Source organism: Nomascus leucogenys, chromosome 18, assembly GCF_006542625.1.
Source record: "Nomascus leucogenys isolate Asia chromosome 18, Asia_NLE_v1, whole genome shotgun sequence".
NCBI classification, from domain to species: domain Eukaryota; kingdom Metazoa; phylum Chordata; class Mammalia; order Primates; family Hylobatidae; genus Nomascus; species Nomascus leucogenys.
The window spans coordinates 90,344,369-90,363,680 of record NC_044398.1 but is presented as its reverse complement, the minus strand read 5'-3'; the positions used below and the strand labels follow the sequence as shown (position 1 = coordinate 90,363,680).

General features: G+C 47.0%; 1 protein-coding gene across 4 annotated transcripts in view; it reads right to left on the bottom strand.

Annotated features, from left to right (window-relative positions):
- CPPED1 (calcineurin like phosphoesterase domain containing 1) overlaps positions 1 to 4,605 on the bottom strand; it is a 132,674-nt gene extending 128,069 nt beyond the window's left edge. For 2 of the 4 annotated variants that reach the window (XM_003269299.4, XM_003269300.4), the window contains exon 1: positions 4,425 to 4,605. In XM_003269299.4, the coding sequence (XP_003269347.1) occupies positions 4,425 to 4,494 (70 nt within the window). In that variant the 5' untranslated portion in view covers positions 4,495 to 4,605. Of the gene's footprint in view, positions 1 to 3,997; positions 4,295 to 4,424 lie in introns of those variants that run through there. The other 2 variants (XM_030798368.1, XM_030798369.1) reach the window with 2 other exon arrangements.
- Between the last annotated feature and the right edge of the window lie 14,707 nt (positions 4,606 to 19,312).

Sequence of the window (19,312 nt, the reverse complement as noted above, 5' to 3'; positions counted from 1 at the left end):
AGGCTGGAGTGCAGCGGACGATCTCGGCTCACTGCAACCTCCGCCTCCCAGGTTCAAGCGATTCTCCTGCCTCAGCCTCCCGAGTAGCTGGGATTACAGATGCCTGCCACCACACCGGGCTAATTTTTTTAATTTTAGTAGAGACGGGGTTTCGCCATGTTGGCCGGACTGGTCTTAAACTCCTGGCCTCAAGCAATCCACCCAATTCGGCCTCCCAAAGTGCTGGAATTACAGGCGTAAGCCACTGCTCCCAGCCTTGAAAAGCTAGTTCTTTCTCAGTCTGCCCAAGGGGCAACTCTACTGGCTTCCCAAGGAGCCTGGAGAGGCCTCTGATGCCTCTAAGGGCACCTCTCCAAGTTGTCAGTGATGCTAAGAGAGTCAGGACCCCGTGGAATTGTCAATGAGTGCAATGGAAGCAGCAATGGTAGGGTAGGGTTCAGCACCTAGTAATGTGAACCCACAAACCTGGGGTTCTCAGCAGAACACTTTGAGGCTGGGCCTCTCCAGGCTCTCCGTTAAATGACCCATCCTGGGTGTGTCTATGGGACTGCATGGCTCATAGAGGAGATCAAGTGCTGGCCCCACTTCTAGATTTACTCAGGGCTAAGAAAAGTTCAGAGTCACTCTCTCCTCCTATCAGCAGGGTAGGTATCTTATAGATTTATCGTCAAGTCTTTCTCCACCATCCCCATTCTTATCCAGGGGAGCTGCTCTCTGATCCTCTGGTCCCAGTGGTGGCCCCCTGGCAGCTGCAATGGCCTAGGAAGCTTCTGTACCTCAGCACTCCCATTATCTCCACTGGAAGACACCCTGTGCCCAATAGGTACCTCCAGCTACAGCAAATAAACACATTCAAAGTAAACAATGGGGGCCAGGTGCAGTGGCTCATGCCTGTAAATCCCAGCACTCTGGGAGGCCGAGGCACCTGAGATCAGGAGTCCCAGACCAGCCTGGCCAACATGGCGAAACCCTGTCTCTACTAAAAACACAAAAATTAGCGGGCATGGTGGTACATGCCTGTAATCCCAGCTACTCTGGAGGCTGAGGCAGGAGAATCGTTTGAACCTGGGAGGTGGAGGTTGCAGTGAGTAGCATCACTGCACTGCAGTCTGGGTGACTGAGCTAGACTGCGTCTCAAAAAAAAAAAAAAGTAAACTATGGGGGACTACAGAAATGCAGCCTCCGGACAAATCCTTGAGCTCCAGCTTCCAACTGGATTGATACCAAGTTGCTCTAAAGTAGAAATGCTTTTGTTGCCATTGCTGTAACCAGACTATTCTTTTCAAAATAACAATCTGATCATGCATCCTTGCTTCCTCACACAACCAGCTTGAAACCTCTTGATGCTATTAGGATACGACGAAAATCCTTAGTTACCACCACCTCCCTCTCCAGCCTCATCCCACACCATGTCCCAACCTCATCTTTCTGCTCCAGATTCAGAGACTTCCTTCAGCCCTCATCCTTCCCTTTCCCATCCTGCCATGTCCTGGGACTCTCACACTGGCTCTGCCCGTGGTCCACAATGGTCTTCCCTCCCTTCCTGGCCCAGTTAACTCATACTCCTCTTTTAGCAATCAGACGAAGCAACACTTCCTCAGGGAAGCCCTGCGTGAATGACCTCAGACCCCACCAGTAGCCAAGCATTATTTTTTGTGCCCTAGCTTTGTACCTGGATTATTACAAGCCTCTAAGAGCATGTGACTTGAACCACTCCCCCGCCCCCAACTTCCTATTCTCCACAATACTGTACAGTGCAATAGGAATATAAGAAATATTTCCTTACGGTTTTTTTTTTTTGTTTTTTTGTTTTTGTTTTTTTTGAGATGGAGTCTTGCTCTGCTGCCCAGGGTGGAGTACAGTGGCACATTCTCAGCTCACTGCAACTTCTGCTTCCCGGGCTCAGGCAATTCTCCTGCCATAGCCTCCCAAGTAGCTGGGGCTACAGGCATGTGCCACCACACCCAGCTAATTTTGTATTTTTAGTAGAGATGGGGTTTCGCCATGTTGGCCATGCTGGTCTCGAACTCCTGACCTCAGGTGATCCACCTGCCTCAGCCTCCCAAAGTGCTGGGATTACAGGCATGAGCCACCGCGGCCGGTCCACAACAAATATACAGGCGTGAGCCACCGCAGCCAGCCCACAACAAATATTTCTTGAACTGAAAAAAATAATAATAATAATACAGCAGAGTAACAAGGAACTCTCATATACTGCTGGTGGGAGTATAAATTGGTGCTACCACTTTGGAAGGCAGTTTGACCACATCTAGTAATGCTGGGGATGATTATACCCTATAACCCAGAACTTAGCTTGTAGGTATATGCCTCGGAGTAACTCTCCCATGTGTCCACAAAGAGATTTGTACAGAATGTTCACACTGTTACCAAGGGCAAAAACCAGAAACAACTAAATGGCCATTGTATTAGTCAAGATCCTTGCTGGAAAAAGCTGGCATTCTCAAATTAGGATGATTTTAAAAAGGGTTTAAAAAGGGATTACTTGGGGTGGGTTGGGTGGAAGAAACCTACAAGGGAGTGTGGTAACCCAAGGTTAGAAAAGCAGAACCACTGCCACTCCCACGCCTCAAAGGAGGAAATGGTTACTCAAATCCAGAACTAGAGGGAATGAGAAATGCTGTCCTGAGAAAAGGAGCGACCTTGACCTTCAAGGGTGGGGAGGAAGACAACCAGACGAGGCAACCCCACAGAGAGTAAACTGCAAGAATAAATACAGCTGCCTTTTGCTTCTCTCCCTGCTCTTATTTCTTCTCAGGGCTCCCCACTGGCTGAGCCCAAAGGAAAACCAAAAGGCAACGAGCCCACTGATGCAGCTCACGGAGGGCAACCCCCTGGGGCATGGTTGGGAAGGGAAAAAGGTGTAGAGCGGCAAAGAGAAGATATTCAGCATATATATCAACAGAATGTATAAGGTATATAATCATCCAATGGAATGTTGCCCAGCAAGAAAAGAGCAAAATCTTCATGTTGGACAAAAAAGACAAGTTGCATTAAAGTACAGTCGTCCCAGGCCACGTGCAGTGGCTCAGGTCTGTAATCCCAGCACTTTGGGAGGCTGAGGATGGCGGATCACCTAAGGTTGGGAGTTCGAGACCAGCCCGGCCAACATGGAGAAACCCCATCTCTACTAAAAATACCAAATTAGCCGGGCATGGTGGTGAGTGCCTATAGTCCCAGCTACTCCGGAGGCTGAGGCAGGAGAATCGCTTGAACCCGGGAGGCGGAGGTTACAGTGAGCCAAGATCGTGCCACTGTACTCCAGCCTGGGCGATAGAGCAAGACTCCGCCTTAAATGAATAAATAAGGTTTTACCATAGAATTACCGGAGAAACCTACTTTAGATAAGGTAGCAGGTAAAGTCTCTCTGAGGAAGTGAATGAACTTTAAAATGAGGTGTGACGATTGAGAGGGCCAGGCTCACCAACCCTGCTAAAGAAGGAGAAAACAGCAAGCGCCAAGACCCTCAGGGAAAGAATGGCCTTGGCCCTTTTAAATGCAGTTCAAACAAGGGTAACAACAAAACCTGTTTCAGAATTGGGCAAGAGAGAGAATGACTACCCTGAAGGAAGTGCACACAAGCCTGATCACGTAGGGTATTTAGGGTGACTTCCCTGGGGTTATAAAGCTGGTGACAGCCTGGGAGAGGATCTGGCTCCAGGAAGCAAAAAGCCACGGAGGGGAATCAACGAACCAGAAACAAACCTCCCTCTTTACTTAGCACCTAGCATGCGTCCAACAGCGGGTTACAAAAATACTTTTGATCTGTTTACGCTTCCAACAACCCTATGAGGCAAGTATTATCAAACCCATTTTTATGGCAAAGCAGATAATCTAAATCCAAAATCCAAGCACTTTACTACGACTCTCCACTGCCCTCCCTTTCTACTGCTCTGATGGGGCAATGCTACCATTTCGGTGAATGACTTATAGTAAATAACCGTAATTACGGAGTACAGAATACATAACGGTGAACAACCTTAATAAAACCGACGCCCTCTAACATGCACCGAGCGCTTATCCAGTAACACCCACAGGTATTCCCGTTTCACAGATGTGGAAGCTGAGGCCAAGATGCTAACGCAGGGCTTGGAAACCAGGTCTCGCTGCAGAGCCCAAGCTGTCATTAACTACGCTTTGCTACCTTCCGCTTACTTCCCTTCTCCGGGGGAAGTTAGGTCAAGGTCAGGTAGGCTCCTGGACCAGACCGCTCTCTCGGCCTCGCCTCTCAACTGCGCCCCTGGAAACCCTAAGTGCAGGCTTTGATGCAGCTATGGCGGCCCCCAGGCCCAGGTGCAGCTCCGGATGGTGTCCGACTGGCGGAGCGCACACCTGAACAAAAGGTTCCCCCGGCGGAAGGTTCCGCAGCCCCAGAGTCCTCTCCCCGCGTGAGGGGCGGGCAGTACCTGCGGGAAACGCGTCAAGGGTCCTGCCCCGGGCTCTGTGGAAAACACCCCCCGCCTCTGCAGCCGACATGGCGAGCGAGTTTCTGGTCTTCACTTAGAACACTGCGTGGGTGGAAGCCGCGCGACTTCACACAGGGAAACCGAGGGACCTGCCCCGCTTCGGGCGACGCCCTTTGCTCTCGGGGCGGGACTGGGGCGGGACGGGGCGGGACTGGGGCGGGACGGGGCGGGGCCCGGTGGCTCGGGGCGCCACTAGTGCTGCCTGGGCGGAGCAGAGGCGCCAGCGGCCCCTCTGGGATCGACCTGCGCGCCTGGCGGGTAGAGACTGTCTAGGGCACGCGTGGGCGGGGATAAGGCTTTGGGGGCAGTCCTTCCCTAAAGGCAGAGTTACTAGATTTAACAAGTAAAAATGCAGGACTCCCAGTTAAATTGGAATTTCAGATTTTTTTTTTTAAATAATGACTGACTTGGTATAAATACGTCCTATGCAGTATTTGGGAGCTACTTACGTTAAATTTTTTTTTTCATTATCTGAAATTCCAATTGAACTGGGCGTCCTAATTTTTTAAAATTTTTCTCTTTTTGCAGGTTTGAATGGAAGCGTCCTGATTCTTTTTATCTGACAACTCTATCATAAAGTCAGAAGGAGCCACTGGGGTGGCTTACGCCTGTAACCCCAGCTCTTTGGGAGGCCAAGGAGGGAGGATCGCTTGAGTCCAGGTGTTGGTGACCAGCCTGGGCAACACAGCGAGAGACCTTGCCAATACAAAAATTAAAAAAAAAAAAAAAAAAAAAAAAAGGATGAAAAGGTGGATGTCTTGGAGGACTGTCTCAGCTTGAACTTCCCAGTGTCTGCCACCATCTTTCTGTTATTATCTTTGCTTGCTATGCACCAGGCACGGCGCTAAGCAGTTTGCACGCGGCTCACTTAATCCCCACTACAGCCCTAGGAGGTGGTGCTGTTATTAGCTGCATCCGTCATTTGGGGAAACTGACGCTCAGAGAGATGAACGAACTTGCACAAGGTGACACACATCTAGAGAGGTAGTAAAGCTGCGAGTAACCATATTAGGATCTCTTCAACTCAAGAGCCGTTGTACTGAACTACTTAGCCAGCATTTGTCAAACGTGTTGAAAATACAAATTCCAGAATGGACCTATTGAATCCAAATCTCTATGAAAATTATCTGTGTTTTGTTGTTGTTGTTGTTGTTTTGAGACAGGGTCTCACTCTGGTTGCCTAGGCTGGAGTGCAGTGGCACAATCTCTGCAGTCTCGACCTCCTGGGCTCAGGTGATTCTCCCACCTCAGCCTCCTAAGTGGCTGGCACTATTGCCGTGCGCCACCATGCTTGGCTAATACTTTGTATTTTTAGTAGAGACGAGTTTCACTATGTTGCTCATCTGGAACTCCTGAGCTCAAGCAATCCGCCCACCTGGGCCTCCTAGAGTGCTAGGATTACAGGCATGAGCCACTGTGCCTGGCCTGAAAATGATCTGTTTTTAACAAGCACTGCAGGGGAGCTCTTATGATCTTACAAATTTGGGAAATTATTTTCTAAACTAGCTGCCTACATCCAAAGCACTCTTTGAGTAGCTAATATTGCTATAACTACTGTTCTCTAATCCTTGACAAGAGTCACCCATGAATCACAGTGGTTAAGAGTATAAGTGCCTATGAGTCCTGGAGTCAGTGGGCTTGGATTAATCCCAGTTCTACCCACTTACTGGTTGTATGCTCTTGAAAATTGCATAGTTTCTCTATGCCTCAGTTTCCCTGTCTGTGAAATGGAAACAATAGTAGCATCTAGGTCATAGGGTTGCGGAAAGGCTTAAATGAGTTCATGTATTAAAGTGCTTAGAATAATAGTTCTAATAACAAATGGTAGGTACTCAATGAATATTAGCCATTGTTATTATTAATCAATCACTATAACCCTGTTCCCTGAACACAGCCTGGCCCAGAGGAAGAGTCCCAAGAAATGTGAAGGAGGCCGGGCGTAATGGTTCATGCCTGTAATGCCCGCACTTTGGGAGGCTGAGGCAGGCAGATCATGAGGTCGAGAGATCGAGACCATCCTGGCCAACACGGTGAAACCTCATCTCAACTAAAAATACAAAAATTAGCTGGGTGCGGTGGCGCACGCCTGTAGTCCCAGCTACTCGGGATGCTAAAGCAGGAGAATTGCTTTAACCCGAGAGGCAGAGGTTGCAGTGAGTCGAGACCCCGCCACTGCACTACAGCCTGAGTGATGGAGTGAGACTCCGTCTTTAAAAAAAAAAAAAATGTGAAGGGGAAGCTGGGCACAATGGCTCATGCTTGTAATCCCAGCATTTTGGGAGGTCTAGGCAGCAGGATTACTTGAGCCCACGAGTTCAAAACCAGCCTGAGCAACATAGGGAGAGCTCATCTCTATTAAAACATTTTTTTAATTAAAAGAAATGTGAAGGAGAGAATGAATTATAGAAACAGACCCTGCCTCTTATCCACTAGCTTTGCAGTCATACTGGCCATTCAGTTCATTAAACATGCAAATTAATTTCCCTCTCTGCATATGCAGTTCTTTCTGCTTAAAATGCCTCTTCCCAGCTGGGCACCATGGCTCATGCCTATAATCCCAGCATTTTGGGAGGCCAAGGCAGGTGGATCATGAGGTCACGAGATCAAGACCATCCTGGCCAACATGGTAAAGCCCCGTCTCTACTAAAAATACAAAAATTAGCCAGATGTGGTGGCGTGTGCCTGTAATCCCAGCTACTTGGGAGGCTGAGGCAGGAGAATCGCTTGAACCCGGGAGGCGGAGGTTGCAGTGAGCTGAGATCGTGCCACTGCACTCCAGCCTGGTGAAAGAGCAAGACTATCTCAAAAACAAACAAACAAAAAAGTCTCTTCCCATGCTGAGCTAAAGCCCATTTGAACATGAAGGCCTGCACTTAAATAACACTTCTGTGGAGAGGCCATGCCCTACCCATTTGCACACTTTGCCGATCGAAACTAGGTCTCCCTCATTCTTTGTTAGAGCACTATGTTCTTGTCCCTCATTGCACTTTGCACAGTTGATAATTATATGTTTTCAGGTGTAATTATTTATTTAATGTTGACTTTCCCGACTCAACTATAAGGTCTATTAAGTCGGTTACCTTTTTAAAAAATTTATTGTTTTGGCCGGGCGCAGTGTCTCATGCCTGTAATCGCAGCACTTTGGGAGGCCAAGGCAGGCAGATCATTTGAGGTCAGGAGATTGAGACCAGTCTGGCCAACATGGTGAAACCCCACCTCTACTGAAAATATAAAAATTAGGTAGGCATGGGTGCACGCCTGTAATCCCAGCTAATTGGGAGGCTAAGGCAGGAGAATCACTTGAACCTGGGAGGCAGAGGTTGCAGTGGGCCAAGATTGTGCCACTGCACTCTAGCCTGAGTGACGAAGTGAGACTCTGTCTCAAAAAAAAAAAAAAAAACACTATTATTATTTATAAAGATGGTGTCTCACTATGTTACCCAGACTGGTCTTGAACTCCTGGCCTCAAGTGATCCTCCTGCCTCAGGCTCCCAAAGTGTTAGGATTACAGGCATGAGCCGCCACACCCAGCTGAGGGCAGTTGCCTTGACTGTCTAGCTCACCAAGCAGGATGCCTGAGGCATAGACACTAAATGGTTGTTGCATTAATAAATAAATGGATTATGAGTATCTTGACAAGATAATCATATTCCGAACCTCAGCAGCAATTGGGAATGGATCTATAGGCCAATCTGGAGCAACTTCAAAACTGTACCAGTGCATTGGATGATAGCAATAGCTGCAACTGTGAAAGGAAAATAAATATTGAGACCCCAAAATCACTAAGCCGAAGGGAAAAGCCAAGCTGGGAACTGCTTAGGGCAAACCTGCCTCCCACTCTATTCCTAAAACACACAGCTACTAAGGCTGGGTGCGGTGGCTTACACCTGTTATCCCAGCACTTTGGGAGGCCGAGGCAGGAGGATCACTTGAGATCAGGAGTTTGAGATGGCCAACATGGTGAGACCCCATCTGTACTAAAAATACAAAAATTAGCCAGTTGTCATGGTGCGTGCCTGTAATTGCAGCTACTCGGGAGGTTGAGGCAGGAGAATCGCTTCAAACCAGAAGACGGAGGTTGCAGTGAGCTGAGATCGTGCCACTGCGCTCCAGCCTGGGTGACGGAGGGAAACTCTATCTCAAAAAAAAAAAAAAAGCAAAAAAGAGAAAAAAAAGCTACTAAGATAAAAAAGCTACGTACCTCGCTCAGAAGGAATTTCCTTGTGGACAAACGACAGACAGAACTCAAAGTCATCCCTCTGCTCACTGAGATAAATGCATTTCTGACTGCCTCCTTTGGAAAAGCTAATCAGAAACTGGAAAGAATGCAACCTTTTTTTTTTTCCCCAAGGCAGAGTCTTGCTCTGTTGCCCAGGCTGGAGCGCAGTGGCGTGATCTTGGCTCACTGCAACCTCTGCCTCCCAGGTTCAAGCGATTCTCCTCCCTCAGCCTCCTAGGTAGCTGGGGTTACAGGCATCTGCCACCATGCCCAGCTAATTTTTGTATTTTTAGTAGAGACGGGGTTTTGCCGTGTTGGCCAGGCTGGTCTTGAACTCCTGACCTCAGGTGATCTGCCTGCCTTGGTCTCCCAAAGTCCTGGGATTACAGGCATGAGCCACCATGCCCAGCCACCTTTTGTCTCTTATCTATCTATAACCTGGAAGCCCTGTCCCCACTTCGGGTTGTTTCACCTTTCCGGACGGAACCAATGTACATCTTACATATATTGATTGATGTCTCATGCGTCCCTAGAATGTATAAAACCAAGCTGTGCCCCGACCATGTTGGCACATGTCATCAGGACCTCCGAAGGCTATGTCATGGGTGCACATCTTTAACTTTGGCCAAGTAGACTTCCTAAATTGTCTGAGAACTGTCTCAGACATTTGGCATTCACACTTTTTTTTTTCTTTTTTGAAACAGAGTTTTGCTCTTGTCGCCCAGGCGGAAGTGCAGTGGTGTGATCTTGGCTCACTGCAACCTTTGCCTCCGGGTTCAAGTGATTCTCTTGCTTCAGCCTCCCAAGTAGCTGGGATTACAGGTGCACACCACCATGCTGGGCTAATTTTGTATTTTTATTAGAGACAGAGTTTCACCTTGTTGGTCAGGCTGGTCTTGAACTCCTGACCTCAAGTGGTCCCCCTGCCTCGGCCTCCCAAAGTGCTGGGATTACAGGCGTGAGCCATCATGCCCAGCCTGGTCTTGCCAGAGGTGTTTGAACCAGAGAGACTCCATCTTGAATACGGGATGGGTAAAATAAGGCTGAGACCTGCTGTGCTGCATTCCCAAGAGGTTACGCATTCTAAGTCACAGGATGGACCTTAGGAGGTCAGCACAAGATACAGTCATAAAGACCTTGCTAGGGCCGGGCCGGTGGCTCACACCTGTAATCCCAGCACATTGGGAGGCCGAGGTGGGTGGATCACGAGGTCAGGAGATCGAGACCATCCTGGCTAACACAGTGAAACCCCGTCTCTACTAAAAATACAAAAAATTACCTGGGCGAGATGGCAGGCGCCTGTAGTCCCAGCTACTCGGGAGGCTGAGGCAGGAGAATGGCATGAACCCGGGAGGTGGAGGTTGCAGTGAGCCAAGATCGCGCCACTGCACTCCAGCCTGGGTGACGGAGCAAGGCTCCATCTCAAAAAAAAAAAAGACCTTGCTGATAAAACAGGTTACAGTAAAGAAGCCAGCCAAAATGAAGATGGCAATGAGAGCAACCTCTGGACATCCTCGCTGCTCATTATACACTAATTATAATGCATTAGCATGCTAAGAAACACCCCATGAGCACCATGACAGTTTACAAATGTCATGGCAACATCAGGAAGTTATCCTATACGGTCTGAAAAGGGGAGGAACTCTCAGTTCCAGGAATTCTCCACCTCTTTCCTGGAAAACTCATGAATAATCCACCCCTTGTTTAGCATACAATCAAGAAATAACCATAAAAATGTGCAACCAGCAACCCTCAGGGCTGCTCTGCCTATAGAGTAGCCATTCTTTTATTCCTTAACTTTCTTAATAAACTTGCTTTTACTTTACTCTATGGACTTGCCCCAAATTCTTCCTTGTGCAAGATCCAAGAACCCTCCCTTGGCGTCTGGATAGAGACCCCTTTCCAGTAACAGTCTTATGGCCCCCACCCAGGCACTGACTTGGTGCCAAGACGACAACTTCCCCATGATTTCATTTCTTTTACTTTTATTTTTTTTATTTTTTTGAGATGGAGTCTAGCTCTGTCGCCCAGGCTGGAGTGCAGTGGTGCAATCTCAGCTCACTGCAAGCTCCACCTCCTGGGCTCACACCGTTCTCCTGCCTCAGCCTCCCGGGTAGCTGGGACCACAGGTGCCCGCCACCACGCCCGGCTAATTTTTTGTATTTTTAGTAGAGATGGGGTTTCACCATGTTAGCCAGGATGGTCTCGATCTCCTGACCTTGTGATCCACCTGCCTCAGCCTCCCAAAGTGCTGGGATTAGAGGCACGAGCCACAGCACCCGGCCTCCCCATAATTTCATTTCTGACCTAACCAGTCAGCACTCCCAACTCACAGGTCCACTAACCACAAAATTATCCTTAAAAAACCTGATCCCCAAATTCACAAGGAGACTGATTTGAGTAATAAAATTCTGGTCTCCGGTACAGCCAGCTCTGAGGGAATTAAACTTTCTCTATTGCAATTCCCCTGCCTTGAAAAATTGGCTCTGCCCAGGCAGCAGACAAGGAGAACTTGTTGGGCAGTTACATCCTCTGCCCTTTATAATTTTGACTTTATCTTCACTCTCTACAGAGAAGACTTCCTCCCAATCACTTGGAAACTCCAGGCTCCTCCTTCATGGGAGCAGAATGGCTACAGCAGTTCTAGACCACATTCTCATGAGACACCACCCAGTGAGGTGAGGAAGGAAGTGTCTTTTATTTCCTCTGAAGCCTCCAGCAAACATCCCCTGCATCACTGCAATGCCAGTTTAAAACCAAAGTCAGAAGGATAGATGGCATATTTCAACTGGCTGCAGTCATGAGGCCCACCCTGAAGAAGCCATGGTGTCAATTTCACCCCAGTTACATGCCTAAGAATGGGGAGCACAATTCTCTTAAAATGAAATCTTGACGCCATTGTCCTGAGAAAGGAAGAACCAATTGTTAAAAAGAGCCAATAGATAATCCATTACATTCCCCTTGCAGGAGTGAGTGTTGAGGTGGGAGTGGGGGAGTCACAAAGGCCGATGACTACCATCCCCACTGTCCACCCTTTAAAAAAACTGCCCTTTTTCTTCCCTCCCACTTCTTGTAACAGCTATCCTTGTAAAAAGCCCGAATCTACGTGGTGGCTTATGCCTGTAATCCCAGCACTTTGGGAGGCCGAGGCAAGTGGATCAAAAAGTCAAGAGATTGAGACCATCCTGGCCAACATGGTGAAACCCCATCTCTACTAAAAATACAAAAATTATCTGGGTGTGTTGGCACACACCTGTAGTCTCAGCTACTTGGGAGGATGAGGCAGGAGAATCACTTGAACCTGGGAGGAGGTTGTAGTGAGCCGACATCGTGCCACTGCACTCCAGTCTGGCGACAGAGCAAGATTCTGTCAAGAAAAAAAAAAAAGCCCTAATCTAAATGTGCTGTTATTTAGAGTCCCAGATATATGATTAAGAACGTCAGTTTCTGTACTGGGCTGTAGAATAGCCTCACTTCTTGAAGCAGGCACAACAATTTGTCCTAACACTCAAGGGCCCTAGGCTGCTGAGCTTTTATAGTTCTTCTGTCCACTTTTTATAGATCTTCTGTCTCCTTGCTCTTAGCCTGTGGGCAGTCACTCCTCGCTTTTTGTTGCATCTGTCTCTTACAAGTCCTGTCTGTCTCCTTCCCTTCTTTCTCATCTGCCCCAGTTTGTGAAGCTGGATGACAAAGCTTGTTAAGACTATGAGCCAGGTTGGTTGATGGATTGGAGGCAGTAGGCTTGGCATAAGAGCATAAGGCCTCATTTAGAGAGAAGCACTTGGGCCTTGCTTTCATGGGTATTGTCATTCCTGGTTAGGCTGTGTGATGATTAATTTTATGGGTCAACTTGGCTGGGCCACAATGCTCAGATATTTGGTCAAACATTATTCTGAATGTCGCCATTGTTAATGGTGGAGGGTGTCCAGGATCTTGGCATCTTGAACAAAGAATTGGACAAAATGCACAAACAAAGCAAGGAAAGAAAGAAGCAACAAAAGCAGAAATTTATTGAAAATGAAAGTACACTCCATGGGGTGGGAGTGGGCCTGAGCATACGGGCTCAAGAGCCCAGTTACAGAATTTTCTGGGTTTTAAATACCCGTGAGAGGTTTTCACTAGTTACTTTGTGTATGCCCTATGCAAATGAAGAGGCTAAAGTGAGTTTACAAAGTTACTTACTTGGCCTACATTCTCTGTAAATGAAGAAGAGGAAGTAAAGTTACAGAGTCATTTACTGGGTGTATGGTGTATGCCCTATGTAAATGAAGAGGATATTTCCTGTTATAGTTGAAGTGTTTCCATTTGATTTAGTTCTAGGAAGTCCTTAGATTCCCTGCCTCCAGGCCCTCTTCTCCTGCCTCACCATGGAAATGTTTTTTTGGGGTTTTTTTTTTTTTTGAGATGGAGTCTCGCTCTGTTGCCCAGGCTGGAGTGCAATGACGTGATCTCAGCTCACTGCAACCTCCGCCCTCCAGGTTCAAGCGATTCTTCTGCCTCAGCCTCCCAAGTAGCTGGGATTACAGGTGCCTGCCACCAGGCCTGGCTAATTTTTGTATTTTTAGTAGAGATGGGGTTTTGACATGTTGGCTACGCTGGTCTCGAATTCCTGACCTCAGGTGATCTGCCCACCTCGGCCGCCCAAAGTGCTGGGATTACAGGCGTGAGCCACTGCACCTGGCCTGGGAGCGTTTACATATTACATTACTACATTTACATTTGGACTTGGAGTGCAGCAGATTGCCCTCCATAATGTGGGTGGGCCGCATCCAATCAGTTGAAGGTCTGGCTAAACAAAACACTGACCTTCTCTAAGCAAGAGAGAATTCACCCAGCAGACCCCTTTGGACATGAACCACAGCATCAGGTCTTCCTGGTGCCAGCCATCTGGACCACCCTGCAGATTTTGGACTTGCCAGCCTCTCTCTCTAGACAATCTATACACAGTCATGCATCACTTAATGGCAGGAGTACGTTCTGAGAAACATGTCATTAGGCAATTTCATCATTGTATGAACATCATAGAGTGTGCTTACACAAAGTTAGATGATCTTGCCTACTATGCACCTAGGTGGTGTGGTATAGCCTATGGCTCCTAAGCTATACACCTGCACACCATGCTTCTGTGCTGAATACTGTAGGCAGTTGTAACATAATGATAAGCATTTGTGTATCTAAACACATCAAAACATAGAAAAGGTAAAGTAAAAACACAGTGTTATAATATTGTGGGACCACCATCATATGCGAGTGTATGTGTTAGGTTGTTGACCAAAATACCATGCAGCATGTAACTGTATATAGTCTTGGGACCCCAAAATTCACTAAAGCAAACGGAGAAGTCAGGCTGGGAACTGCATCAGGCAAAACTGCCTCCCATTTTATTCCTAAATAAGATAGCTACAAAAATAAAAACATTACATACCTCCCTCACAATTTGCCCAAAAGGAAATTCCTTGTGGACAGAGGACAGATATAACTCAGTCATCCCTCTGCTCATATGAGACAAATCCATATCTGATTGCATCCTCTGCCCCTTTCTTCTTCTTTCCTTCCTTCCTTTCTTTTTTTTTCTTTTTTTTTTTTTTTTGAGATGGAATCTCCCTCTGTTGCCCAGGCTGAAGTGCAATGGTGCAATCTCAGCTCACTGCAACCTCTGCCTCCCAGCTCCCAGGTTCAAGGGATTCTCCAGTCTCAGCCTCCCAAGTAGCTGAGATTACAGGCATGTGCCACCACATCTAGCTAATTTTGTATTTTTAGTAGAGACGGGGTTTCACCATGTTGGCCAGGCTGGTTTTGAACTCCTGACCTCAAGTGATCGACCCAACTCAGCTTCCTAAAGCATTGGGATTACAGGCGTGAGCCACCGCGCTGGGCTTTTTCAAGCAATTCTCCTGCCTCAGCCTCCCAAGTGGCAGGCCGGCTGGGCATATGGTGGTTCACATCTGGGATCCCAGCATTTTGGGAGGCCAAGGGAGAGGATCATGTCAACCTCGGTGTTTGAGACCAGCCTGGGCAACATAGCAAGACCCCATACCTACAAAAAATACACAAATTAGCTGGGCATGGTGGCACATGCCTGTAGTCCCAGCTACTCGGGAGGCTGAGGGGAGGGCATCACCTGAGCCCAGAAAGCCAAGGCTGCAGTGAGTCATGATGAGGCCAGTGCACTCCAGCCTGGGTGACAGAATGAGGCTATGTTTCAAAAAAAAAAAATTATTTTGTGTATCTGAAACACCAATTTAACTGAGCATTCATATTGTATCTGGCACCCCTAGGCTAGTATCTACCATATTGGACAGCACACATATGGAACATTCCCATGGATGCAGAATTTCTATTGGACAGTGCTGATTCAGAACGTTCATGAATAACATGTAGCCAGCGAATCTTTCCTGTTGCTTCTGTTCTTCTGTCCGATGGCCTATCTCTGGCATGTGGGACAGAACAGCCATAAGTATCCTTACCTTCTCAAATACAGTTCTCAGCCTTGGAAGCAGATAATACTAATTATTCCGACTATTTTTCGTCCAGAAACTTGAATTTAACTTACCCACTTAGGCTTTCTTTTCTATCTCCCTTATGTTGCTTAACACTCCCTTGTAAATTACTTTCTGGATGATGGTAGGACCTTACTGTTAACTTTTTTCTTCTTCTCCTTTTTTTTTTTTTTTTAAAGACAGAGTTTCGCACTTGTTGCCCAGGCTGGATGCAGTGGCGTGATCTCGGCTCACTGCAACCTCCGCCTTCTAGGTTCAAGCGATTCTCTTGTGTCAGCATCCTGAGTAGCTGGGATTACAGGCACCCACCAAGCCTGGCTAATTTTTTGTATTCTTAGTAGAGATGGGGTCTCATCATGTTGGCCAGGCTGCTCTCAAATTCCTGACCTCAGGTAATCCACCTGCCTTGGCCTCCCAAAGCGCTGGGATTACAGGCATGAGCCACTGTGCCAGGCCAACTTTCTAATCTTCATTTTTTTTTTCATCTGAATAATGAACCCAGCCTCCTGAAGCATTTAAATATTTTGCAGTTATTCACTTTGGGTTGTGAAATGAACTTTTTCCCCTTTTTCAACAAGAATAAGAATATTCCTTAAAGCTCCACTGCACTGAACTCAATTGTACATTGACTGTACAACTTAAGCTCTTTGCAGAGGTATGAGCTCCCCAAGGCTTATGTATCAATTAGAATACACCAAATGTCCAGAACGGGACCTGACACATAGGAAGCCCTTAATGAATACAAAGCCCTTAATAAAAAGCCCCTAATCAAAGTGGAATTTGCTTCTCGATTAAACTTACTAATGTTGAGAATCCCGAGGGCAGATTTCAAATTCCATTTAGTTTCTCCATGAACCTTGGTATTGGATGAGTTCACAATGAATAACAACAACAGAATTTTACATACTTCAACCCCCACCTCTTGCCTTGCTCTTTAATTTGTCACATGTTCTTGCAAAGTAACTGTAGTCAGTTCCTGGCCCTCTCAGGATGACATTTTTGTCACTGGGGGCTCAGGGCAAAATTGAAAGCCACCAGTTTTGTCGGAAAACAGTGTTGATACATGCAACCGTTTCTACGTTTTCATTTTCTTTCTCCATCTTCCCCCTGCTGGGCACTGTTTGATTGAAACCAAATCCTGTGTTTGCTAACATCATAACTGTGCTTTGTTTCCTAACAGAAAGAACACGTCTGAATCTGTAAGCTCTTACTGGTTTTTATCTTCCCAAAGCACTAGCTTGGTGTTTTATTGAGCATTTAATATTCTGGACTATAAGGTCTGTACCCAGAGGCACTCCAACAGCAGGGTTCTGGATTTTCTCTCTTGGGACTCTGAACATATTAGTCTCAATTAGTGGTTCTCAACCCTGGCTGCACATTAGAACCGACTGGGGAGCTTTTGAAGCATATTCGTTCCAAGACTTCACCCTGGGAATTTCTGATTGGATGAGTTTTGTACGAGACCTCAGCATTGCTCTTTAAATGTCCCAGGTGATCCTAATATGAAGCTAGGGTGGAGAACTGCTCATCCACACTCTAAAATAAGCCAACTGGCTGGGCGAAGTGGCTCATGCCTGTAATCCCAGCACTGTGGGAGGCCGAGACGGGTGGATCACTTGAGGTCAGGAGTTTGAGATTAACCTGGACAACATGCTGAAGCCCTGTCTCTACTAAAAATACAAAAAATAAAAAATAAAAAATAAATTAGCCAGGCGTGGTGACACACACCTGTAATCCCAGGTATTTGGGAGGCTAAGGCAGGAGAATCACTTGAACCTGGGAGGTGGAGCTTGCAGTGAGCTGAGATCACGCCACTGCACTCCAGCCTGGGTGATAGAGTAAGACTCTGTCTCAAAAAAAAAAAGAATAAAATAAAATAAGCCAAGCACCTGGGTCAAGTAAACGGCAAGTGAACAATACAGCCTATTGCTGCTGGTGTGAGGAGACAGATGCGATACACTGCTGAGTCACTGGGCACTAGGATACATACCTTTTCATACAGAGTCCTATTTAGCTTCACCAAAGTCTTGAAATTTTACGCATCGGATTGAATGATTGAAGAGTGTCTTCACAAAATTCATGTCCATCTAGATCCTGTGAATATGATCTTAATTGTAAGTCAGGTCTTTGCAGATGTAATCAAGTTAATACTCACACTGGATTGGAGTGGGCCCTAAATCCAATGACTGATATCTTCTAAAAAAATTTTTTGGCCAGGCACAGTGGCTCATGCCTGTAATCCCGGCACTTTGGGAGGCTGAGGTAGGCAGATCACTTGAGGTCAGGAGAGCAGCCTGGCCAACATGGTGAAATTCTTCTCTACTGAAAATACAAAAATTAGCCAGGCATGGTGGCAGGCGCCTGTAATCTCAGCTACTCGGGAGGCTGAGGCAGGAGAATTGCTTGAACCCAGCAGGAAGAGGTTGCAGCGTGCTGAGATTGCACCATTGCACTCCAGCCTGGGCAACAAGAGCGAAACTCCATCTTAAACAAACAAACAAACAAAAATTATAGAGTGTTCCTTCTCTCGTTTCCTAAGAAAAGGAACACATGTCTGAATCTGTCAAGTCTTGCTGGTTTTTATCTTCCCAAAGCACTAGCTTGTTTTTTTTAGATTTTGTTTGTTTGTTTGTTTCAGATGGAGTCTTGCTCTGTCACTCAGGCTGGAGTGTAATCTCAATGGTGTAATCTCAGCTCACTGCAACCTCTACCTCCTGGGTTCAAGCAGTTCTCCCTGCCTCAGGCTTCTGAGTAGCTGGGATTACAGGCACCTGCCACAGTCTTAGCTAATTTTTTTTTTTTTTTTTTGTATTTTTAGTAGAGATGGGGTTTTGCCATGTTGGCCAGGCTGGTCTCAAACTCCTGACCTCAAGTGATCTGCCCACCTCGGCCTCCCAAAGTGCTGGGATTACAGACATGAGCCACCGGGCTTGGCCTAGCCTGTTTTTTTTTTAAATTGAGGATATAATATTCTGGAGAAATAAGGTCTGTAGCTAGAGGCACTCCAACAGCAGGATTCTGGATTTTCTCTCTTCAGATTCTGAGCATATTAGTCTCAATTAGTGGTTCTTAGTCCTGGCTGCACGTTAGAATCTCCTGGGGTGCTTTTCAAGCATATTTGTCCTAAGACTTCACTCTGGGAGTTTCTGATTCGATGTCACGTTGCCCAGGCTGGTCTTTAACTCCTCGGCTCAAGTGATCCTCCTGCCTAGGTCTCCCAAAGTACTGGGATTACAGGCGTGAGCCACCGAGCCTGGCCTGATGTCTTTTAAGAAGAGAAGAGGACACACAGAGAAAGCAATGTGAAGACAACCACAGAGATGAGAGTGTGTGGCTAGGATGCATCTACAAGACAAGGAGTATCAACCGTTACCAGAAAACACCAGAATCTAGGGCCCAGCATGGCAGCTCACACCTGTAATCCCAGCACTTTGGGAAGCTGTGGTGGCAGAATTGCAGCCTGGGCAACATAACAAGAACCTGTCTGTAGAAAAAAATTTAAAAAATTACCTGAGTGTGGTGGTGTGCACTCGTGGTCCCAGCTACTCAGGAGGCTGAGGCGGGAGAATTGCTTGAGCTTAGGAGGCAGAGGTAGCAGTGAGCTGAGATCACACCACTGCACTCTAGCCTGGATGACACAGCAAGACGACCATTAATAAAACAACCGAACTGGCGTGGTGGCTCACTCCTTTAATCCCAGCACTTTGGGAGGCTGAGGTGGGCGGATCACCTGAGGTCGCGAGTTTAAGACCAGGCTGACCAACATGGAAAAACCCTGTCTCTACTAAAAATACAAAATTAGCTGGGCATGGTGGTACATGCCTGTAGTCTCAGCTACTTGAGAGGCTGAGGCAGGAGAATCGCTTGAACTGGGGAGGCAGAGGTTGCAATGAGCCGAGATTGCACCACTGCAATCCAGCCTGGGCAACAAGAGTGAAACTCCATCTCAAAAAGAAAACAAAACAAAACAAAACAAAACAAAAACGAAATGAAACGAAACGAAACAAAACAAAACACACCAGAAACTAGGAAGAGGCAAGGCAAGGAAGGATTCTTCCCTGGAGCCTTTAGAGGAAGCCTGGCGCCGCCAACACCTTGATCACAGACTC